Genomic DNA, 26,068 nt, shown 5'->3' on the forward strand with positions numbered 1-26,068 from the left:
TTTGCACTTAGTAATAGACACTCCGAATAATCTTGTTTTCCATTTGCATTAAGATTATTTTTATTACCACACTGGCAGATAATTTTACTTATAACACAACACCTATTGCATCAGAGATTAGACACCGTACAGTTCAATAATTCATGATTATCATCACTAATATAAAGTATAACAATCCACACCTAGGTACAGGTTAACACCTGATGATATCACTTAATTGAGATCCTACTAGCAAACAAGACTAAATATCCTATAACATTTTCTTATATAGAAAATCCAACTTGATTTAAGAATTTTTAGATATTTATACTTGAAATAAGAAAAAGAGAAAAAAAAAAAAAACGTAGTAAGAAAAGCATTTTGCAGCGTGCATGAATGAATGAGGAATTTAAACATCGCTTATGCTTTAAAAAGGGGGAGGAGACCAAACGTAACTGGGTTTACTGAAGAAAACCTGCTCCTGTCCAGGTTAGGGTCACAGAGTAAATTACCATGGTAACTGACTCTGAGTATAATTTACCTCTCTTTCGGCTTGACTTACCCTGCTTTCTTGGGATTGACACAACTCCTGTTTTGAAACAGAAAACCCAGTTTCCCTCATTTCAGGGTTAACAAGAGTTTTCACTTAACCTCCTTTCTGAAACGGACCCCTTGGGCCTGTACCATGATGGTGGCTGAACAAACTCAGGGTTACAGGATTAGTTTTGAGTTGACAAAACCAAACCAGTCTGAGCCGGCTTTGTTGGTACCATGAAGCTGATCATCAACTTTCTCTGTAAACTCAGGCTTGATCCTGAGTTAATGGAGAATATGCACATGAAAGTGTGACATCAGTAATGAACAGCCAATCACATGCCTTGAAACTGTGTTTCACTTCTCATGAGTATTAAACAATATGAAGATTTAAACACATTGACGATGAAATTATCTATCCATGAAAGAGGGAAGCTATTGATTGTAAAACTTATTTATATTGCATATTATCTATATGTTCATATTAATTTTAAATAAAATCTTAATAATTACTATTGAACTAAGTTATCTTGTGGAATGGATTAAGGGTATAATAATTATATAAATCAAATAATTATAAAAAAGAATCATCTCTAAAACTCAGACATTTTTATCTGTAAAGGTGCTATATGTATGATTTTAACTCTAATAAAGCATAAAAATACCATAATATGTTTGCTTCGGGGTTCGACGTGTTGTGCATTCAGATATGATATTCGGCATACCTTGGTTGTAACGAGTGGTCAGATCAGGGGCGGAGCCAGAATAATGCTTTTTGATTTTATGGAATAGAAACCACAGTATTGTGGAGGAAAAAAATATTATGACATGACAAAATATTGTCTGGGTTGAATGCCAGGCTATATAAAAATAAATATTTAATTAATTAAACTGACTGCTGTCTTAATCAGGCTTAATACTTTTCTAATAATAAGCCAATACATTGATCTTTATTCATATATTCATATAGGCTATAGTTTTTTTAGAAAATATATTATAATGAAACTGTTACATGGCGCCTGTACGAACAAATATAGTGAAAAAAAAACACTCTTCGTAATTAAATATAGGCTGTTTCACATGAACTATACTAACAGATTTCCAGCACTTACAAAAACCTATAATGTTAGTGTCTAGTGGATATACACTCACTTCAACATTTTCTTGATGTTTACAGATACAAACAGCCTGTGGCGCCATGAGACCATTGAATTCACTTGAAATAGAGCGCCAACTAGTGTTCAAAACAGAAAATAAGGTTGGGTCAATAAGATTCTCAATAATATTCCATCCATTCATTATACATTTGGCTTATTCTATAGGGTCAAAGGACGCATGGAGTCTATCCCAACATCAAGGAACACTGGCTGGCCAGCCCATCATATATTACCATAGAAGAGCAATAGAACATCACATTTTAGTCACTGATAAAACAGTGAATAATATCAGGAACGGTAAAGAAATTATAATTTTAATTAGATAATTTAAACTTAATTTAAAAAACAATACAACATTCTTATATTTAAAATAACATAGTATGCCATAGGATGCCCATTTTCCACAAGATGATATGATTATTTAGGGTCTTAATGAAAAGTCTGTAACAAGTCGGTTAACATTTTTCAGTTGTAGTATAAAAAATATCTATATATTTTTTTTCCCTGTCAAAAACAGCTCTTTTCAGATCAAGCCATTTTTGTGGCATTTTCCTTGAAATGTTAATGAGCTCTGCTGACCCCGCCCCTCTCTTCCGAGCAGCTCTCTGGGGGACTGTTTACTTTATCCGCATTCATCTTGAAACTTGCTAATTAGCACATTAGTAAAGGCGATTTGCAAAGATTCATTACAAAACATTTTACTCACTTCTAGATGAGGCTGGATCAAGAATGATTCGGGTGAGCATAAGTCCATTTATGTAGATTGGTGGTGCATTCTCTTCAGAAACAGATGCAATGCTCTGCATCAACAAGGATGTCTAGGAACATGTTGTACTTTGTAAAATCACACTCACCTATGGCCATCCTAGCTATAGATTACTTACCAAGACGGGCATTTTGACATAATTTTGTGTGAATTTGTCCATTTAATCACAATACTTCAGAGAGAGCTTAATATTTGCAAGCTTCGGATGAGCGCAAGCATATATCTTCTCACTGCACACACGCACAAGCTCATTCTGTTGCTTTAATGGTTTGACATCTGATGGGAGGAGGGGACAAGAAACAGACCTGTAAAGATGACAATATATGCAATGGTTTAAATTCAAATACAGTTATCAAAGAAAACAACTAAAGGTTTAATGTGTGGTTGCAGATAGAATTGTCAAGCTTATAAAAACATTTATTTTATTTGGAAAAATAAACCATGAAATTTTAGGAAAGAAGAATAAAGTTAACATGGTCTAAAGTTATAGTTGACTATAATGTTGAAACAATGCTTTCCTTTTTTTGATCATAAAAAGGGTTTGTCGTTGCTTTATACTATTCAATATGCTGTACATTGAGGCTACCTAATGGCTTAAACGATTAATATTTTTTAAAATATTTCCCTTCATTCTCTATACTGCCATTTATTTCTGTCAATACATGATTTTCTTATTTTCATAATGTGTGCTTTGTTGTTTTGCAGTATTTTCTTGATGCACTGTTTTAGCGGTGTTATAAAAGCAATAAACTATAAATCCAGGATGAATGGTAATGGTAATTGTAAGTGGCCAAATTTAATACTTTAAGCAGCTGAGGGATGCTGGAAGGGGTGCTTGTAAATAGACGTGCACTCTTGGATTACTATTAACTGGAATGGCCACACAAGATGTTAAAATGCTCGTTGCACGTTTATTTTACCGTTACTGGTCTTCATTTACATTCAGGCAAACAAACAGTCAATAAATCCACCAGTCCTTCACCTCAACAACAACATGCATAGCGTGGTACAAACAGTCTAGCGGTGAAGCGGTCAAAAACTGTGTGCACTTTTCCTACAGCAACACCTGTTACCTGAAAGAAGGTTTCCCTCTCATATTTTGTTAACAATAAACCAAGAGTGACCCCTACAGGACATATATGTACATAACAATTTAAAGCAAAGACCAAAAGGACACTTACAATAATTTTACCCAAAACTTTTTAACTCACCATTATAGACATACAATTATTATGTTCTCATATGTAGATTAAAGGGATACTCCCCCACAAAATGCACATTTTGTCATGAATCACTTACCTCCGTGTCGTTCCAAACCCATACAACTTTGTTCATCTTCAGAACTCAATTTATTTGGATGAAAACAGTGAGTATCACAGACTGTCTCACAGACAGTGTTGCATTATTTGTCTACCAAATAATACCTGAATGAAAAAAAAAATTAATGTAGTGTCTTAAAATCCTGTAAAAGCTAAGGATATTCAGTGAAAATTGTTTGCAGTGTTTTACAAATAACTGATACATATGCATAAAACAAATTTGTTCATTGGTCGGGCATCGACCAATAAAATGTCTTCATTCGTACCAAAGCCCCGCCCCCTGCTCTGATCTCTTACATCTCCACAAGTGAACAAGTATGGAAGCATATGGGTAGCATATGCTACCATATGCAATACCGCAAAAAGAGCTCACAAGTTATCACATTCAGATTTTCAACCTCTCGAGTAAGATACTGATACCTCAATATTTATTCAACAATTCCTCTCCTCTTTGTCTCTCCAAATCAGCGTAGCACCATTTTGACAAATCGCAGGAGGTGTACGCTCCTCTGTGTCAGCCGCGCTGCGCTGTTGCACTGCTTTCATTCAAAAGCGTAAATACCAATACACGTAAACAATGCATCCTTGTCGCTCGACTCCTACGCCATCTGCATACAGCTCAGATTTGCCAAAAATGGCGCTGCGGTGTTTTGAAGAGACACGAGATGGATTGTTGAATAAAGTCGTTGTTTTTGTTTTCTTCGTGTACAAAAAGTATTCTCGTCGCTTCATAAGATTACGGTTCAATCACTGGAGGCAGATGGACTATTCTGACGATGCTTTTCATGTTTTTCTGGACCTTGACAGTGTTACTTACTTGGCAGTCTATGAGACACTCTCAAGCCCTCCGGTTTTCATCCAAAAAATCTTACATCGTGTTCCGAAGATGAACAAAGCTTTTACGGGTTTGGAACGACATGGGGTAAGTGTTTAATAACACAATTTTAATTTTGGGGTGATATCATCCCTTATATCCCCATATAATCAGGAGGGAGATTTTTACAGCTCTTATTTGGTCTACACGTGAATTTTTTACAGCATTTAAACAGAGTTTATTCACAGACAGGATTATGGGGAGTGTAGTACTTCATGTGGAATATATCCATGTAAATTTTGTTAATGATGGGTTTGTGGTCCGCTTATACAGAATAGCTTAATATATGTTTCTCTGCGGAGAAATGAATATAATTGTAGCTCCAAGAAGCAACTTTGTGCTCTGTTTCATAGTTGGCTAATACATAGTACAGAGATGCAAATAAAAGACAGATAATTTTAATAGCATTTAAACAACATTTACACAGTCTATTTAGATTTGTCCATTTTCCTAATAATCACAAAGTATTTCAGAAACAGTGTTACAGTTAGATTATTTGTAAATAGATACAAATAAAGTACAAAGAAAAAAAAACATTTCCATTTCAGTAGGCATTACAGTGACTACCTCCACCACCAGGGGGGTATTCCAGAAAGCAGGTTATGTGACATACCCGGGCATGGCCGCGGGAAGTGGGGGTGCTGGGGGTGCTGCAGCACCCCCTAGTGACGAGAGGGAGATAAAAAAAAATGTGGGCCTATTAAACTGTTTTGCACAATTTATAAATTCCTTATGAATATTTTAGAAAATGATTTTGACACACGCAGTCTATTACGTATATTTTGGATTTTAATTTCATATTTTGAGGCCTAATCAACACGGGTTCGGAAGTTATGTTGTCAACGTCAGGCTGGCAGGTTTGGTCGCCGAGTAACGAGGTTTCCCGCTCGTTCCATGCAGAATACATTCATCTTTATTTAATACAGCGCACCTCGACAATTGTACACCTGTAACCAGGGCACCCCGCCTGCATGTAGCTCAGGTAAGAGCATTGTGCTGCCGCGCTTGTAACATTTATTTTTTTGGCAACGAGTGTGGGATCCGCTTTGACTAGCCAAGCAATTGTAAGTAATATACTATAGTATTTTTGGAAGGTGGTGGGGATGGAGAGTATTATTTCGTTCGTGTGTTCTTTGCGTAATGGTTGTGGAGAACTGTTAAATAACGTTTAAAATAGTTGGAGATTATTTCCTTGTGGTTTGTGTAAAAAGGATGGAGATGGAGACAGAAAGCTTTATACTGTGCGTGTGTTTTTTGCGTAATGGATGTGGAGAACGGTTCAATAAACAAATTGCTTAAATAGTCAGAGATTATTTCCTTGTGGTGTGCGTAAAAAGATTTTGGAGTTAATAGAGTTGCGTGTGACATAAACGTGCAGTGACTCTAGCCAGCTGACCAAATCGATTGCATTGTTTTAGCATTATTGTGAAGTTTGATTAATATTATATTTTGTTGTAATATTATTTGTTGTCTCTAAATAAGTTGCATGTATGTATAGGCTATCTGAAATTGTAATGAAAGTAATTATTTCGTTTTCTTTCGATTATTAAACTATTATTTCTGATTCTGCTTCTGCTTCAGATTAATAAGGCATTGCGCATATCTGAGAACTGATGTCTGTGTGTTTCAGACCCTGTGCACTGAAGTGTATATGACAATAAAGTAGTAAATCTCAATGTATTTATTTTTTAAATGTATTTTAAATGGGCCTATAGGCTCATAGGTTTTTTGTCCAAAAAAAAATAAATAAAAAAATTCACAGCACCCCCTGTTCAAAATTACTTCCCGCGGCCCTGTACCCGGGTATGTTTAAGAGTAAATAAGCGGATAACCTCAACTTTCGGTTCCAAAAATGGAGGTAACTTTCAGGGTATGTTAGTAGTCATAGCAACTCACTCTTTGAACTTAACCTGCTCTGGAGCAGCTTCTGTTCCAGGGTTAGTTCACTTCAGCGAGCCTTCAGATAGTACACAACATTATATAATATTACAATATGTAATATAGCCTATTATTTATATATATATATATATCTCATTGATGTTAATGAGGAAGCATTAATATAAGTAGGCTAATAGATAAGGTAATATATTATTCTAATATGATTATTTATTTTATTGGCATATATAAGAGTTATCTGTATAAATTATAAAACACTATGACAAGGTAATGTTTAACTTATATATTTTTATTTTATTTATTACATTTTATATTAACTCACACATGGATCGGCACTTTCTATAATGTCTAAATTCTAAATCAAAATTCATATCTGATATGACTTAATATATAATTAGAATAAAACAAACAACATAATTCACATTCTCAAAGATTAAAGATTAAATGGAAAAAAATAAAAATGATTGCACAGCCATCAATTAGGTGTCGAAATGCACTAAGCATATAAACAACTAATGAACAAAAGAAGAAGAAAGAAACAGCTTGGCGCGCCTTTTCTTAGCGTCCGATAAATGCAAAAAAAAAAAAAAAAAAAAACGTGTTTTATTTTTTGTTTTTTTTTAAGTGAAAAAAGGAAAATTAAACATAATGCTTTGTGGAAATCAAAAACAAGATAATGATTACATGGAATAATAAATGATAGAAAAACATTTCTTACAGAGATTAAGCAAAGAAATACTCAGCCATGACTGATATAACATACAAAATAAATATGGGTCTTTTTAGCCTTTAATCAAGATTTTACTGTAAAATATAATCATCTATATATAAATAATATTTATAATATTAAAACATTATATAATTGGCTGTAGGCTATGCCTTTATCTTATCTAACTTATCTATCCTATTAAAAAGCATATCTTAAACAAAGATCTTCTAATTTATAGTATAATATTTTTCAGTAATTTTTCATAGTTTTATAAGAATATAAATAGTCATTTGTATTTTTAATGAACATATTACAAGATTTGGTTAACTTTTCTTCCCCACTAAATTGTTCTACTTATATCTGAATATGTCAAGGTGTTTATAAATTTGGTATTGGAATCAGATTGGTTCTGGAAAACTGGTACTGGTGCATCCCTATAATTGAAATCCATTCGTCTCAAAAATCTGAGGGGGCCCAGTTCCTGTTTCAATCTTGTCAAATCACTCGACCTTTGTCGTTCTGTAAGAAAACAACAAATCAATGTTTACAGTTTATTTATTTATTTATTTTTAAAAATCATCACATCTGTCATCAATTTAACAGGATTCCGTTTAAAGGGAACTCCGGGTATTAAGGCTTGTATGCCTTAATATAATATACATGATGTGTCTTACTGAAAGATGTAGTAGAAAACCCATGAAAGACTTGCATTATTTTAAAAAATCCACATTGTTTTATACATATGTTGGACTGTAATAGGGGTCAGCATTATTTTGATGACATGAAATGGCAACATGGATACATAATTTACTTTATATTAAAGGAATAGTTCACCCAAAAATGAAAATTACCCCATGATTTACTCATCCTCAAGCCAGGTGTATATGACATTTTTCTTTCAGACAAATACAAGTTATATTTAAAAACATCCTGGCTCTTCCAAGCTTTATAATGGGAGTGGATGGTAGCCCAGAATAAAGAACTGAACCAATCCATTATAAAAGAAGTCCACACAGCTCCGAGAGGGGTTAATAAAGGCCCTCTGAAGCAGCACAATGCATTTTTGTAAGAAAAATATCCATATTTACAACTTATTAAACCTTTATCTTTAGCTTCCGCTACCTGTCATGCGCACGTTCACGAGAAAGTGGTGTCCACCGGATGACGTAGGATGTGGGCAAACACAATGACGAATACGCGAGTGACAAACGTGGAAGCGCAGAGGAGAAAGCAAAACAAAACACCAGTCACGAATTAGTAGTACAAAATGAAGATTTGGAAAGAAAAATGTCGGAGGATTTAAGTATAAGCCAAGAGGACTCTGGTTTTCCTTCAATATTATGAAGCTGCAGACTCGGAGCCTGAGCCTGCTGCATCTACAGTCCGGCACCCAGAGTCCCGCATTCTCAGTGCCCTCATTTTTCGAGATCGATAATTTGTACAACCTCACTCGTACGGTGTTATATGATTTGTCTAAACCCTTGTGTCGGTTAGGTTTAGGGGCGGGGTTAGGTTTAGGTCATTCCTACAAATTCATATGAATTGTGAAACTCGTAAAATTAGCCACCTCCTAAAATATGTACGAATTGCCGTGAGATCGGGTTGCAAGGGGTCTGAGAATGCAGGACTATGGGTGCGGGACTGTAGATGCAGCAGGCTCCGAGTCTGCAGCTTCATACTACTCTTTTCCTTTGCTGTAAACAAAACTTGTTCCTCGAGAGACTAGCATATTCTCAAAGGAGTTTACACTATGCCTACATCAGGGGTTGGCAACCTTTTCGGCATGACGTGCCAAATTTAACGTTAAACAGACGCTTCGCGCTTTGCTTCTGTGAACAGTAAACCCCGCCTACTATGATTTGATTGGCCATCTCAGTCATTTTGACATTGACGAGATGTTAGACTGCTGAGGCTTTGATCTGAAGCGTCTAGTATGTGCAGCGTTTTCACGCACATCTGTAGTTTAGCGCAAGTTAATTCTCATACTATAATAGTATTATTAGATCCTATCAGGCTGTGTGACTAAGAGAAGTTATTACCCCAAAATGTACATCAGTATGCAGTTTTCCCTATTGCTCGCATGCCAGCGATGATCCCTCTGTGTGCCACTGTTGGCACAGGTGCTGTAGGTTGCCGACCCCTGGCCTACATCATCTGATGATGCTACTCTCTAGTAGAGGTCTTCACGGGTCCAAAAATTCTTGCCCGAACCCGACAGAGACCCGTAATGTACTACACCGAACCGACCCGGACCCGTCTATTATTTCAAAAGCTGGACCCGGACCCGTGTAGATCCGAGAAATGCCTACCCGGACCCGACCCGGACCGTATATTACTTGAAATCTGGACCCGAACCCGCCGGGAAGACACAGACCCGCCTGGACCCGACGTTGACATATTCCACCTTAAATTGCTATTACAAGTCAATAAACCTGTTGCGAAGAATACAGCTTTTTGTCTCACCTAATTTAAAGAGCCGTGTTCTCTCTTCCTTGTACCTGACTGCCTGTGATGCATTACAATCCTCCTTCAAGAAAGTTATTCATGTTATTCCTCTCGTTATTCCAAGTCCAAGCTGAATCCACTCATTATTTCAGCTTCAAAAGTCCGCTTGATGTCACGGTGACGGATGACAAATGCTACTGTGCACATGTACATTCTGACTCGAGTTAAATTCGCATAATAACTTAGACTGTTTGCCTTTTGAACTATAATAACGATCGCTCGTGCAATGCCATGGCCGCTGAGGTTATTTATTTATTATCATCTGATCTCTGTCTGTGCTCTCTGCTCAGCATCGAGTCTGAATCTGAACCACTAAAACTTTAAGATTAAACGGTTCATTTATAATAATATAAAAATGGGAGAAAATGTAAAACGCGGTTTTGCGGTCGAGGTGTCCCTCACTGCTTGCCATAGAAACATGACTGCACATGCGTGCTAGCTTTATCAACCTAAAATGCCTTAACGCAATTTGAGCGTAATAGAAAACATTCATGTGACAGTTCACCTCAGATTGTGTTGCTGATTTGAAATATATTAAACATGAGTGTGTCAAGTCTGCAAGCATTACCGTGCGTGCACTTGTATTAACTCTTGAGTCTGCGAGCGAGAGAGAGAGAGAGAGAGAGAGATCACTTTTTTTGGCTCACTCTTTTCTTTTCCTAATTTTACAAGTTGCAAGTTACAAAAAACACAAGCAGTCTTTGATCACGGCCGGATGTTCTCCGAGTCCGATGACTCCGATCGGCGATCGCACGGGTATTACACACAATGTTAAACAGACCCGGGACCCGAGGTAATAGATTCGGACCCGACCCGGACCCGGCTGATGATTTAAAATATAGACCCGAACCCGTACGGGTCTCGGGTCGGGTCCGGGGTCGACGGGTCTCGGGTGCACTGTGAAGACCTCTACTCTCTAGTGAACGCGTGTACGACAGTTAGCAGAAGTTAGAGATGTTTATAACGTTTATAAAAGTTGTAAATATGGATATTTTTCTTACAAAAAATGCATCGCTTCACTTCGGAAAGGCCTTTATTAATCCAAATACCTTTAGCTACATTTAAATAAAACTAATGTTAAAAGTTAATGAACTAAATTTGTTCATTTAAATATAGCTAAAATAAATTGTTTGCAATTTTTTTTTCAATGTACAATAACGCAGTATCTTACCTCACAATGGGACTTTCAGCAGCTGCTCAAACTTGTTTTTCTCAATGTTTTCTGTTAAAAAAAATGCACAGACAATTAAACACTAATTTTACTTAATAAAGATGGTTTTCCTGTCAAAATCTTATCTGTAGGTGATACTTGCCCTTGCTAGATCTCCTGCAATGATAGTAAATCACACCAAGAACAGCAGCTGTAGCTAGCAGCAACACACCAACACATATTCCAGCTATAAGACCTAAAGACACACCTGAATTTAGAAAAGAGACATTAGTGTGAGTGAATCTGACAGTCTGTTGTACAGTATTCACTGGATATATTCTTTTTATGGAGCCTCTCAAAGATCCTATAGAGATCTGAAAGACTAGTTTCTCTGTTAAAATTTCTGAAATTATTGCTTATGAAATACCTTTATATATATATATATTGCTAAATCTTTTGATTTATACATTTAAAATAACATATTTTTAGTTTACAGTCAGTTAAAAATAAATGAACACTGTAAATAAATAAAGAAGGAAGGGAGGAGAAAACATACTGCTCTCATGCTCTTGTTCCTTGTCCCCATTGTATGATACTATGTTGGGTTTGTCAGTACCAGAGAGAGAGGCTGAAAAACACAAGGGAATGATAATGAATAAACAATAAAAAACACAATTATTTTTATTTAGTATCACTTTTTAATCCGTTATTTTTTATAAAACCATTTATATTTATTTGTAGCTGCAGGAAAACCTTTCCAAACAAGGAACAAACCACCTACAGTGTCCTGTTTCTAATATCAGCTGTTATTGTGGAATAAGGAACATCATTAGTCAACGTGATCAATTCTAATTTTATTTCTGATAAAGAGTCTTAGAGGACCAAATTATAATATTTCTAATACCATCTAAACATCCACATTCAAAGAATTGCTGAGTTTAACAGTAATTGTTATAAAATGCAGCATGTGATTGAATGGATCCCTGAATAACTGAATAACCACCGAATTATACTCACCAGTGACAGAAACACTTAAAGTTTTGATGGCTTCGCCGATGTTGCTCATTTTTCTGGTGATTTTTGTGCCGTCACACTTGCTGTTTCGATTCAAGCTTTGGCTGGTTCCCGTGCTCTTGCTTTGGATGAAATTTGCTTCATAACGTCCAGCGTGTTGAGATGTGATATCTGTGATGATCAGAGATCCAGTCTCATAGTCCACATCCAGTCTGTCTGAATATCCCTCCTTCACCATAATACAGACAACTCTTACTGGGATCTCCATTGATCAGAGCTATCAGAGTATTGTTGAAATACCACAGCATCTTGTCACGTTGTTGTTTGGTAACTCCTGTGCTTAGAGTCACATTGTGTCCCTCCATCACTGACAGCAAGTTCAATCCAGATGTGTCAGCAACAAGACCTGGAGACAGTGACAAACAATATTTTTGACTTTCTTAACTTTAATTGTTTGTCGTTTAAATGGCAAAAGATGAATTCGGTGAATACAATCACAGAAGATGGGATTCACTGTTCTACATTTTTCATGGGGAAAAGAAAATGTGAGGTAGGATAATCGCAGATAAACATTTAATACATTAACTACTTGAACACTTTATCATCTGTTTAGTCAACCATTGAAGGTCATATTAGTGAAGTGAAACTGAAGCTGGAATCATTTCTTTGAATATCAGAGCAAAACTTTCGTTTTCTGTTTGACTCTTATGTTTAGAGTGTACACTCAATTGGTGAGTTAAGTTGAAAGTGACAGTGAAACTGACAGTGAATACAGCCAAGTATGGTGACCCATACTCAGAATTCGAATACGATCCGAGCAGCAACATTCCGCTCCCCAGACAGCAAGCAGTTTCGGCCCAGATCCAGCCCACATCTGGCCTGTGTGAAATCCATGTTGGCCAGATGTGGGCCGGATCTGGGCCAAAACTGCTTGCTGTCTGGGTGTCTCCAAACACAAAACATTTTTAATAAAGCATTCTATTTACAGACAAGCAGGTTATGGGAGGAAAATGCTTAACGCGTAATTAAACGTGTTGCGTTCGTATTCTGTCATCATATCTTCTTGTCTCTGAGTAGAATGCTTTAATAATAATTTGTTTACTGAGTTTGGTCTTTTTAAAACACCGTTTTAATGCATAAAGCCACGTACTTTCACATTAAGCGCTTTAGAATGTCCCAATGATTTATTTGTGAATTCGACTGGTCTAGAAGATTAAACTTGCAGCAACTAACATCTCGTGATTCAATTAATCAGACAGTGAGTCAAGTTAATGTACTTGCAGTCGGGTTCTTCTCCTTTAGACCGCTCGGATACGCTACCCTCGCTTAAGTTTATTTAAATTTAGATTTTCTACTAGCCTATATACAGTGTAGAGAGGGAGAGAGAGATTGCCAGAGACATTTATCCAAAGCAAATATCACAATGCAATTTTCGATTCATGCAGAGTTTTTACATGAATGCAACAGTTGTATTGCATATGCATTGTCAGTGCAAATGTTCAAACTATAAAGTCAAATGACTTACCATCAACAAGAAAAACAAACAAAGTGAGCACAAGGTAGCCTCCCATGTTTGTAGCTTCTGTTCCCCTGATTAATCAGTTAAATCGGTAATAACACGAAAAGAGAAATAAATACATGGGACGCTATCACATGCTGGTTCCGCCGTTGCAGTAGGCTATAAAGAAAGCGATAGTAACTTAGCTGTGCTATTATTGTAGATATGTGAGAGGAGAGGGGAGGGTGTGTATCGTGTAGAGGTGTGCGATACCGCTAGATTTGGTATCGATCCGATACCAAGTAAATACAGGGCCAGTATCGCCGATACCGATACCAATACCGATACTTTTTAATAATTAAGGTGGATGCGTCTTCAACCTAAATCTAAATGAATTTTCATGACTTTTAATTTGTTTTTGTGATTTGAATTTTGGGTTATTAATCAGTACTACAAAAGCTTTTGTTCAGAAACAACTTTTGGTTACTTCTGATTTATTTAAATAAACAAAGTAACAAAATGATTACTTCACAAATATAAAAAATGTAAAAACAAATTCTCTTTTCAAGTAGCATGTTAATAAAAAAATGTCTCCTCTTTAGTGCACTTCTTTTCAGGATTTTTTTCTTAAAGTCACAACGTTTTACTACACAATATAAAACAAATTCTCCTTATACAAAATTTCTGAAGCCGACATCTTCCACAATGGAAAGACGCTGCAGTTCCTTCACAATCATTTCTGATAGGCGCCTTGTAATATCCACTGCTCTTGGAGAATCAGCTATTGATAAAATAATAAAAATAATTAAGTCTGGTGCACATCTAGGCGAAGTTTAAATATAGAAATTAGTATCACTTTCACAGCTAACACAAAAAGGGTAGATCGGCCTGAAAATACAGCCATACAACGCTCCTCTTTCTCTCCGCCTCTGACTGACTGCTGTTAGAAATGCGCGGCTGAGCGGTGCGCGCGCCTGACTGCTGGTGGTAGCGCTAGTGGTGAGTCACGTGACGGTACAACACAAGAGAGGGGGCGGAGAGCAGTGTCGAGCACGAGCAGCACTCTTAAGAGCTTGCTCTGCTCTGTGACAGCAGCAGCATTTTGACAAACACGGCCAGGTCGCAAAACGAGAAAAACTGAAACTTAAGTATCGATATTTTCCCGTTGGTATCGATCAATACCGATACCAACGTTGGTATCGATATTATCGATATTAGTATCGATCTGCCCACCTCTAGTATCGTGTATTGATTACATTTGTTTTCTATTAGGCAACTCATAACAATAAGCAAGTAAAATATCTAGCTACAATGCAATTTTGTTATCCCTGCTGAAAACTGTCTTACACCTGCTTTAGGTTTTAGCTTGTGCAATTGTTTGCAGCTTTTAACGTTTGAGCACTCATCAGCTGGTTTTTCAGTGAGACCAGCGCCAGCCTAAACCTGTAGATCAATTATTAGTGATGTTACTTATGAAGCAGAGGCTAAATCCATAGATAATGTAGCGCAATTTCATTTTCGTTTCGAGGCTCGTTTCTCAGAAGATCATGTAATCTATGGAAAAGTTTACTTTCGTTTCGTTTTAAACTGAAAACAAAAATAGCCTTGAAGGTGAAGAACATTTTCAGCCCCGGCTATGGTTGTACAATACAGAGGAGGATTTTTTTTTTAAACCACATTATATTTATTACTTTCTTTCTTTCTTTCTTTCTTTCTTTCTTTCTTTCTTTCTTCCTTCTTCTAGCGAAGAGAATGAACGCGATCCACCTAATGCGCGTAGTTGATGTGTCAAAGTGAAACATTCTGTGGTCACGTTTATCTTCAAAGAAATGTAATGTGAGCTGATGGATGGAAACCCGCTGTGTTTTACTGGATGCGAGTTTATGCGTGTGGGTCAGTAGTAGGTTAGGTGGGTAAAGAGTGTTTTCATTTCCTTTTTTAATATGAACTTTACGATTTGACTTCCTTTTTACAAAAAAACACCTTTACTGATGCATGAGAAACAGTCTATTGAGAGTTACAGGAACCAGTTATTCTTACTATATAATATATAATTTACACACAGAGACATTGCCACAAAAAAAAAAAAACATATAAAAGATTGAAATAACAAACTGCAATAATCATTTAACATCTGCCTGTAGAGATTGTTTTCTGCCACTGTATAGTAAATCTGAATAAATGCCATATATTAGTTGTAATTTAAGTGAAACCCAGTGTGTGGTCAGTGAAGGGTGGTCGAATCCTGTTGGGGGAGGATCCACACACACACACACACACTTACATCACACTTCTGTCAAGTCTGAGCTGTCTTCATAGAGTTTCATGATAATATTAAGAGTGCTCAGAGAAAATGGTTCATGTTGTCATTTTGTTCTGCTTGTGTTTGTGGCAATTGGATGGTAAGTTACAAATGTATGTTTTTTTTTATTATTATTTAATGTTTCAGCTGATTTAGGTCATGCTTTGGTTTTTATATAGAGTAATAAGATTGATTTGCATTCATTATATCGGAGTAAAAGACATTCTGAAAATGAACAGGAAAACTATTGTACAAACTATTGGATCGCAGGAGATCAAATTAAGGACAAATTCAGTCAGTCTGTTCACATGAGCTCACCAAATCCATAAAAATAGTTTCATGTGAATATCCCATGAAATCTATTTATTTATTTATAGATTTTTCACTTTTGAATAATAATTTAAAAACTTTTAATAAGATGATAAAATTGTTTACCTTTTCATCTTTGATCAAACTCTTCAGGTACATTTGGTGTTAATGCATTGAAGTCAGTGTCAGTGACGGAGGGAGATTCAGTCACTCTAGACTCTGGTCTTAATGAAATTATGGATGATGATGTGATTTTGTGGAGGTTTGGATCTGAAAACACTTTAATAGCTGAAATCAGTGTAATGGCCGACAGCATCTCTGTATTTGATGATGTTCTTGATGAGAGATTCAGAGACAGATTGAAGCTGGATCATCAAACTGGATCTCTGACCATCACAAACACCAGAACTGAACACACTGGACTCTATCAACTACAGATTATCAGAAATGTTAGCAAAAGTTTTAATCTGATTGTCTATGGTGAGATAAATATTTGTCTTTTATTTGCAATAGTTTTAAAAGTAAATGCATCCTAAATATTTTGTTTTCACTGAATGACATCACAAACTCTCACTCAACACATAGTGATTATGTTTGTTTCTAATCTTTCTCAGCTCGCCTGTCTGTCCCTAATATTACCAGAGACTGTTCATCATCATCTTCATCTTCATCACAGCAGAAATGTTCACTGTTGTGTTCAGTGGTGAATGTGGGTCATGTGACTCTCTCCTGGTACAAAGGAAACAGTTTATTGTCCAGCATCAGTGTGTCTGATCTCAGCATCAGTCTCTCTCTACCTCTGGAGGTGGAATATCAGGAGAAAAACAGCTACAGCTGTGTGATCAACAATCCCATCACAAACCAGACCACACATCTGGACATCAGCAAACTCTGTCAACCATGTTCTGGTACAGCTGCACTGATGTGTATATTGATTTGATTAAAATGGGTTTAGTTGATTTAAATGACTGTAGCTGGTTACAATGATAAAAGGCAAGGCAAATTTATTTATATAGCACAGTTCATACACAATGGTAATTCAAAGTGTTTTACATAAATTAAAATGAAATAATTATAAAAAGCAACAAAAGCAAGGAATACAATTTTGAAATGATAAAAAAATGATTTAAAATCAATTAAAAGTTAATAATAATAATAATAATAATAATAATAATAATAATAAAACGAGGATACATAAAAATACATTGCAATCATTCAGACGTAGCACAGTACTCAGTAAATGCACAGCTAAACAGATGTGTTTTAAGTCTAGATTTAAATGTGGCCACTGTTTCAGCACATCTTTAAGACATGTTCAGCATTTTATGCTTATAAATGTCATTTTTGACAATTGTTGAGCTATGTTTCTCCTTCTTTTTTTTACTCTACATAAAAATCTCTGTCATTTGGATGAATTTGATGTACTTTACATATCTATATGCATACTACAGAATGTCACTCCGCTGCGTTTAAGCCTGAAATGAAGAAAATGAAGTCCAATTTGATTTTTACTGTAAGCCACAGTAGAGATTGGAATGAACTAAAAACTTTTTTAATTAATTCAAACAAAGGAGAAAAATATTACTAACTGTGTTCACTTATCAATAGATCACAATAAGTGTCTATCTGTATAGTTCCAGACTCAACATCTAAAGTACTGATCTCTGTTGATTGTTGCACCAGTCGTGATAGTTTGTATTTGCAGGAAATGTAGAAAAACAGACAAAGAAGGTACGTGTTAAATGTATTAATGGCTATTACATTTGTAAAAGTAATAAATGTTATAATAAATAATAATTAGCCCTTGTATTGTGGTGCGGTCATATTGAACCGAGAATATTTAGTTTTTCTTTAAAATGCTAATTCATGTTATCACATTAGACTAAAACTTACTGACTTTGCTCACACAGTAAATAACAACTTCCTTTTAAAAGAATTTGACAATTTTTGGACTTTTTGCAGATATTTTCCCCAGACTTTTTACACTTCTGGTGTTCCACATTATTTTCCATTCTATATTTAATTCTACGTACAGTATACATATACATATATATATATATATATATATATATATATATATATATATATATTATTCTTATATTTTATTGTTTACTTTTATTCCATTCTTTCATAGCTATATTTATGTATATTTTCATCTGTGTTGTATTCTTTAATAATTACACTGTCCATGGAGCGGACCTGACTCACAGTGCACTGCTGGTTATATATGCTCTATATAATTGTGAATGTGACGAATAAAAATCTTGAATCTTGAATCTTGTTCCCAGTCTGAAGAAATGACCACCCCTCAAAAAACTGCTTATACATTTCTTGTTATGCTATATTAATATCAAACATGGATTTGTTCTTATCATATGGATTCGATCTTATCAACTCGTTTTCTTTCAATTAGCACAGGTTTTCTGTTTCTTTTTGGAAATGATTGATCATAGGCCTTTTTAAACTGAGCTTATGGACATCAGATTTTGAGTGAACTGCCAAAATTATCCACAAATAACACTATTTTTTTTTTCCACTCAAAAAACTGAGGCACATAAACTCAGATCAATGAGGCCAAATTAGGTATAGTACTTTCAATTGCAATCATGGCAAATATTTATATAGTCACACTATGCAGCACTATTCAGTTGTCTCACTGATGCTTCTTTAAAAACACAGAAATGCAATGTTTTAATCCATTATTTTTATCGTTGAAACAGCTGAGACTCATGAAGACGAGATCACTTACATTGAGCCTACATTCTACAAAAGAGAAGCACAGAAACCGGTAATACACTAATTAATGTTGTGTATCTGTGTCACTCCAACAGTGTGTCCATCTGTGTGATAGAGCCAAAGCATGAAGCAGTTTCAGTGCACAGAAACAGTGACTTATATGTCACTCTCCTTTTACCATGTAACTAAAGGATAACAGATCAAAAAGTCCATTAGTTCATGCTTCCAGTGCTCAAAATGAGCCACTGATGAAGTATTTCCTGTCAGCTGATGTCATCATAGTTAAAATCTTCAGTTTCAGATACTGTTTAGATTCAGATCTTAAAGAATATAAAATACTTTTAACAAATGATTTTAATCTTGTGAAACACTGAAACATTTTCGTGTTTGACTCTTATAGCCTCTTAAAGAATGTGTTTTTTAAATTCTTTTTAACAAATCCCCGAAACAAGAAAAATTTTTGCATCTGATTTACGTCTGTGTAGATTTGCTGGAAACAGTTGTGTTTGAACATTGCTGAATGTTTGCGGTTGACTTTTAACACAGACAGTGCTAAGGCATCACTAGCGTGTGGTTGAAGGACTTTTTCCATTTCATATGAAACTCAGTCTAACTTTAGCATTAACTGACCACTTTACCATGAAATCCTGAATCTAACAGATACACGATTATCTCCGATAAAACAGTATGTGATAAAATATCTGTCAATTCAAGTAAAGTGATTTCTATAGCACTTTTAACAATAGCAATTGTTTCAAAGCAGATTTACAGAAAATTATGATGTTAATTTTTATAATATCTTAACCTCTTAGCCAGCACCCCCCATTATGGGACTCACAGTTGAAAGTGCTCTACCTAACTTAAAATTGTAACAGTTCCTTACTTCAGTGTGTTACAAACACAATTTTGGTGTCTTTGGAAAAAGACCCTTTGGGCTTTACTTTTTATCAACCAGAGTTGATAATGCTCAAAAATATTAAAAGTTATAGACACTGAAGTGCCTTGAATTTTTTTTTTTCCACACTGATTTTTTTATTTATTTGATAGCTATAAAAATACATTAAATCAGTCCTGCAATCTAGAAAAGTAATGGGTTGAAAGTCAAATGTCTCATGAGTTTCTATTTCAAATCTAAAGAACATACCATGAAAACCATACCATGAAAAATGAGATTCCTGCAACCCCCCCCCCCCCAAATATAAAATATATTTACCAACTGTATTGACGTATTCTACAAACTATTTTAGTCATTAAACATACCACTGCATAGTTTTTTTTCAATTATAAAACAATAGACAGAAACTTAGACATCATATAAGTGATTTATTTGAGCACTAGAAAGATACAATAAGAAAAATTTGAGTAAGAAAAATAAATAAGAAATATGAAAAATATTTAACTTTGTAAGCCAATTACAGAACATCCTGAGATTGCTAGAAATGCAGCATTTACAATGATTTCTGGTCATATAGTCAATTATCACGTGTTGACGTGCTGATGGCCAGTTATAGAGATGGTAATCATATAAATGCGCCATAAAGTCAATAAATCGCACTCTATTCATATAGATGGCGTTCACATTGATAGCTGTGATTACACAATAGCGAGCTGATTTGCGCTCAAACAGACGGTAATCATGCAGATACAGGCACATTCAACATAAAACACACTCACACATATATAAAAAATGTTGAAAAATAAAAAAAATAAGAAAAAGGCGATCGCTAAGTTCCGCCTCCATCAGATGACAGTTGAGTCAGAGCGCGTCACGAGAGAGGGCCAGAATTCAAATAAACAATCTTTCGCCTATCTTTCACTTTTTTTTTGGTGGATCGTCTCATTCTGTTTGTGACACTGTACGCTACAAAACCATGCCATTTTTTTACTACCAAGACGCAGTTTCTGAGTGTGAGTTATTCCTTAAAGGACACAAACAATACTGTCCCTAAAGAACTGAAACGTAAACAAAGGAATTATCATCCATATTACAACGTTATTGCTGCGTTGGACTAAACGTGCTCCATGAGATGTCGTTCAGTGGACCTTTCTAACTAGGGTGGCCATATGCGCTGTTCATACGGGACACGTCCCGGCAAGAATTTTTGGTAGGCTTGTTTGAGATGAGCAAAATCTGCGCAGAACCGATCACCGGTGATCACCGCGTATCGGAAGCCGTTTTAGCATTTAAAACTTGTTTTTGACTATCCATTAATATAATTTCGGATAGTCACAATTGTAATTCCAGATATCTATATTGCAATTATGACTCGTCATAATTGGAATTAAGATATCTACAGTGTTATTACGACTAGTCATAATCTTCCATTGAAAAATATTTGCAGATATCTTCAAATTAGTTTTGCCTAGTCAAAACTCTAATTAGAGATATCTCAAATTACAATTTGACTAGTGATAATTCAATTAGAGATATCTTCAAATGAGTTTTGACTAGTCGTAATCCCAATTCAAGATATCTTTAAATATGATTTGACTAGTCAAAATACAATTTAAGATATCTTTAATTCAAAATTTGTAAAGATATCCAAAATACATTTGTAGATATCTGCAATTCATTTATTACTAGTCAAATTACATTTGTAGATATCTTGAATTGGACTTTTGACTAGGCAAATCATATTTAAAGATATCTTGAATTGGAATTGTGACTATTCAAAACTAATTTAAAGATATCTGCAATTTAATTATGGATATCCCAATCAGATTTTTGACTAGGAAGAACTATATTTAGAGATATCTGCATTTAGCTTTGTGACTAGGCGTAATTGCAATGTAGATATCTGGAATTAACAATTTGACTAGTCAAAATACCTTTATAGATATCTACAATGTGCATGCAAATACACCTTTGTTGAGCCCCACCTTAAACATTTTATTTAACCAATCCTTGCTTGGAAACTGTTGTCATTAGCAGTTTTGTCTAAGAATTGTATAATAAAAGTCCTGCGTCTTTTGGTGATTTTAAACTGTTTTATACAGAAGTAATACAAGAGTATGGAAATAAAAATGTATCTGCAGCATGTGTAAAAGTGGTAGGATATACAGAGAGGACTTAAATAGGCTTTTGTCCTGTTTTATATCGTAATGTTGAGACGTGTGTGTTGTGGATTAAATTTTGTTAGCCTTTATTTACAAACAAACACATGTATAAGCCTCATGTCAGCTGGTTCAACATTTAATATAATGTTAAAAGAATCAGTGTCTATTTACACAAAGTGCAAGCCTGCCTTGTTGTCAGAGACTACTTACACTATCGCCCACCAACATGTGATTGGGATAGTTAACATTGATAAACGACACTAAATCAGTGTCAGTTGTAGTGGAGTAGCCACTCCGTGACACTAAAGGCCGAAACTGCTTGCTGTCTGTGATATTTTGACGCAATCGACCCGAGTTCGCGTCCACCTTTTGCCAAACATTTTTCCTCCTTTTTCAAATCTCATATCGTATCGGAAAGGCATTTATTTTCAATAAAAATTAAGGAAATAAATAAGAAGTTGAAAATAAATATTTGGTAGGGTTAGGGTAGGTGTAGGGAGGGCTTTGTCCCAGTAAGGTGGCATCCATTTAAAAATTTTAATTAAAATGATCATTTACACTCACCAAGTTATTATTGCGTACTGTTTTACAATGTACTACAATACTGACGTGCGGATAATTGCCACTATTTGAAATAAGTAGTATAAATAGCAGAAAATCTTGCTATTTTAACATAGTGTAAATATAATCTATAGCTATTTGCACTTAGTGTAAATGGCACATCGTTAAAAAAAATACTGCTATTTGCACTTAGTGTTAATAGCATCTATCGCTAAGAAAATATGCTATTTACACTAGTGCAAATAGCCGCTGCCTAAAATAATGCATTGGCGCTCATCACTGAACACAGCAGAATATCATCATCATGGATCTCTTGCTATAATAAAATACAATACTCCCATCTTGTGGGCTATTTATGGAAGCTCGTTTCAGCCACTAAATAAAGAAATTAATAAATTAATAAAGAAATAGCTACTTTTTATCTCAGTTATATATATATATATATATATATATATAAATCTCGCATTGTCTATATAGCTATATATATATATATATATAATCTCGCATTGTCTATATAGCTATCACAATTCTGAGAAAAAAAAAGCCAGGATGAATGGTAAGATAAAATCTGCAAATTAGGCCTACCTTCATTTTTTTTAAGGTAGGCCTATCTTTCTTTAAATAAATACATGAATAATTAAATAAATAAATAAACATTTTTTTTATTGTCTAAATATATAATAAATAAATTTAGACGAGCAGTTTGTGATTTTCTGACTTTATTGAACATTACACTGCATTTGGTCTGTTTTGAAACATGATTCAATTAAAACGCAGCGCTATACATACATGCACGCTGGAGACCTTTTACCACACAAGGCTGCATCCAGATTTATTTAATAAACCACGAAGCACTTCATCCAGTAGCTTTTCTCTCCGTGACAACTAAAGCAGACTTTTATTATGTTGTTAGCAGTTAGCAGAGTAGCTGGGGAGGAGCTGAGTAAATTTATTCTGACGTCACACAGGAGCATTTCGACTAGGAGCAATTACAATTCAGATATCTTAAACTATAATAGTGACTAGCTGAAACTGAATTAGAGATATCTCTAATTACATTTGCGGATGTATGACGTGTCTATGACGATATCTATAAAGTAATTACAGATACCCTTAACAAAAAGTAGTATACTTCAAGTTTATTTTATTAAGTATACTTAAGTAAAGTTCAAGTATATTTTTAAGTATACTTGCTTGACTGTAATTATTACCTCTTCATCGGTCGACATTTTATTCCATAAGGTTACAGTTTTGATTCTGTTTCTTGTCAGATGACCTAGCGCCCTCTACCATATAACAATGAAAACACGGATTCTAGGAGCACAAGTATAGTTCAAATATATTTTGACTTTTTGTAAGTATAAATCAAGTATACTTAAATGTCATTTTAAGTATATTTCTGAGAAGTACATAAAAAGTAAAGGAGTTTTGACTTGTCAAATCATATTTAAAGATGTCTCTAATCCGATTTCTTACTAGTGCAATTATAATTGCAGATATCTCTAATTGTCATTGTGACTAGTCGAATTATAATTATGACTATCCAAATTATAATTGTGACTATCCGAAATTATATTTATGGATAGTCAAACCAAGTTTTAAATGCTAAAACGGCTTGCGATAATCAAGTTTGATTTACTTCTCGCGAGAGACCCAGCGAGATTCAAAACTAAAGGTTAAATGTTTTGCTAAAGGTTAAGAGATTAAAGAATATGACAAATTTAAACGCCATATGAAACATGAAGGAGGACAAATAAAATAAATTGTCTTGCTCTATCAGTGCAGTCACAAGTGAAACCTTTTAAGTTAGTTTATACATTTGAAAATACAGGTCCTTCTCAAAAAATTAGCATATTGTGAAAAAGTTTATTATTTTCCATAATGTAATGATACAAATTAAACTTTCATATATTTTAGATTCATTGCACACCAACTGAAATATTTCAGGTCTTTTATTGTTTTAATACTGATGATTTTGGCATACAGCTCATGAAAACCCAAAATTCCTATCTCAAAAAATTAGCATATCATGAAAAGGTTCTCTAAACGAGCTATTAACCTAATCATCTGAATCAACTAATAACTCTAAACACCTGCAAAAGATTCCTGAGGCTTTTAAAAACTCCCAGCCTGGTTCATTACTCAAAACCGCAATCATGGGTAAGACTGCCGACCTGACTGCTGTCCAGAAGGCCATCATTGACACCCTCAAGCGAGAGGGTAAGACACAGAAAGACATTTCTGAACGAATAGGCTGTTCCCAGAGTGCTGTATCAAGGCACCTCAGTGGGAAGTCTGTGGGAAGGAAAAAGTGTGGCAAAAAACGCTGCACAACGAGAAGAGGTGACCGGACCCTGAGGAAGATTGTGGAGAAGGACCGATTCCAGACCTTGGGGGACCTGCAGAAGCAGTAGATTGAGTCTGGAGTAGAAACATCCAGAGCCACCGTGCACAGGCGTGTGCAGGAAATGGGCTACAGAGAAGCAGCACTGGACTGTTGCTCATTGGTCCAAAGTACTTTTTTCGGATGAAAGCAAATTTTGCATGTCATTCTGAAATCAAGGTGCCAGAGTCTGGAGGAAGACTGGGGAGAAGGAAATGCCAAAAAGTCCAGTGTCAAGTACCCACAGTCAGTGATGGTCTGGGGTGCCATGTCAGCTGCTGGTGTTGGTCCACTGTGTTTTATCAAGGGCAGGGTCAATGCAGCTAGCTATCAGGAGATTTTGGAGCACTTCATGCTTCCATCTGCTGAAAAGCTTTATGGAGATGAAGATTACGTTTTTCAGCACGACCTGGCACCTGCTCACAGTGCCAAAACCACTGGTAAATGGTTTACTGACCATGATATTACTGTGCTCAATTGGCCTGCCAACTCTCCTGACCTGAACCCCATAGAGAATCTGTGGGATATTGTGAAGAGAAAGTTGAGAGACGCAAGACCCAACACTCTGGATGAGCTTAAGGCCGCTATCAAGGCATCCTGGGCCTCCATAACACCTCAGCAGTGCCACAGGCTGATTGCCTCCATGCTACGCCGCCGGATTCCCGACCAAGTATTGAGTGCATAACTGAACAAAATTATTTGAAGGTTGACTTTTTTTGTATTAAAAACACTTTTCTTTTATTGGTCGGATGAAATATGCTAATTTTTTGAGATAGGAATTTTGGGTTTTCATGAGCTGTATGCCAAAATCATCAGTATTAAAACAATAAAAGACCTGAAATATTTCAGTTGGTGTGCAATGAATCTAAAATATATGAAAGTTAAATTTTATCATTACATTATGGAAAATAATGAACTTTTTCACAATATGCTATTTTTTTGAGAAGGACCTGTATATAGTGATAGAGGCTCGAACATGTAAGGTCAGATTTTTTATTTTTTTAAACAGTGCAATCTTTTGATACTACAGCTTATTTATATTACATGATATGTATACATTCATATTTATTTAAAATAAATGATTTATAATAACTGTTAAACTAAAATTGCTTGTGTGTAAAAGATAAATAATAATAATAATAATAATAATAATAATATGAATCACAATAATCATATAAATCATAAAATGACTCCGTAATTATCATTAAAGCCAGACTTTTTTATTTTTATTTTTATAGCATTAGTGACCTTTAATTTGGAGCAAGAGAATCTAGGGGAGTGACTTTGTGTCAGACAGGTGTCACTTCTCTCACATCTGA

At 35.2% G+C, this 26,068-nt stretch overlaps 3 protein-coding genes across 3 annotated transcripts in view; all 3 read left to right on the forward strand.

Moving 5' to 3' along the window:
- Positions 1 to 26,068, forward strand: part of LOC127988002 (uncharacterized protein DDB_G0271670-like) — a 327,998-nt gene that overhangs the window by 92,993 nt on the left and 208,937 nt on the right. The gene's annotated exons all lie outside the window — the stretch shown is intronic.
- LOC127987099 (uncharacterized) overlaps positions 1 to 26,068 on the forward strand; it is a 105,169-nt gene that overhangs the window by 61,133 nt on the left and 17,968 nt on the right. The gene's annotated exons all lie outside the window — the stretch shown is intronic.
- Positions 15,630 to 26,068, forward strand: part of LOC127987952 (CD48 antigen-like) — a 57,900-nt gene continuing 47,461 nt past the window's right edge. The window contains exons 1-2 of the mRNA XM_052590410.1: positions 15,630 to 15,803; positions 16,166 to 16,186. Of these exons, the coding sequence (XP_052446370.1) occupies positions 15,755 to 15,803; positions 16,166 to 16,186 (70 nt within the window). The 5' untranslated portion in view covers positions 15,630 to 15,754. The remainder of the gene's footprint in view (positions 15,804 to 16,165; positions 16,187 to 26,068) is intronic.

This window comes from Carassius gibelio, chromosome B22, assembly GCF_023724105.1.
Source record: "Carassius gibelio isolate Cgi1373 ecotype wild population from Czech Republic chromosome B22, carGib1.2-hapl.c, whole genome shotgun sequence".
Taxonomy (NCBI): domain Eukaryota; kingdom Metazoa; phylum Chordata; class Actinopteri; order Cypriniformes; family Cyprinidae; genus Carassius; species Carassius gibelio.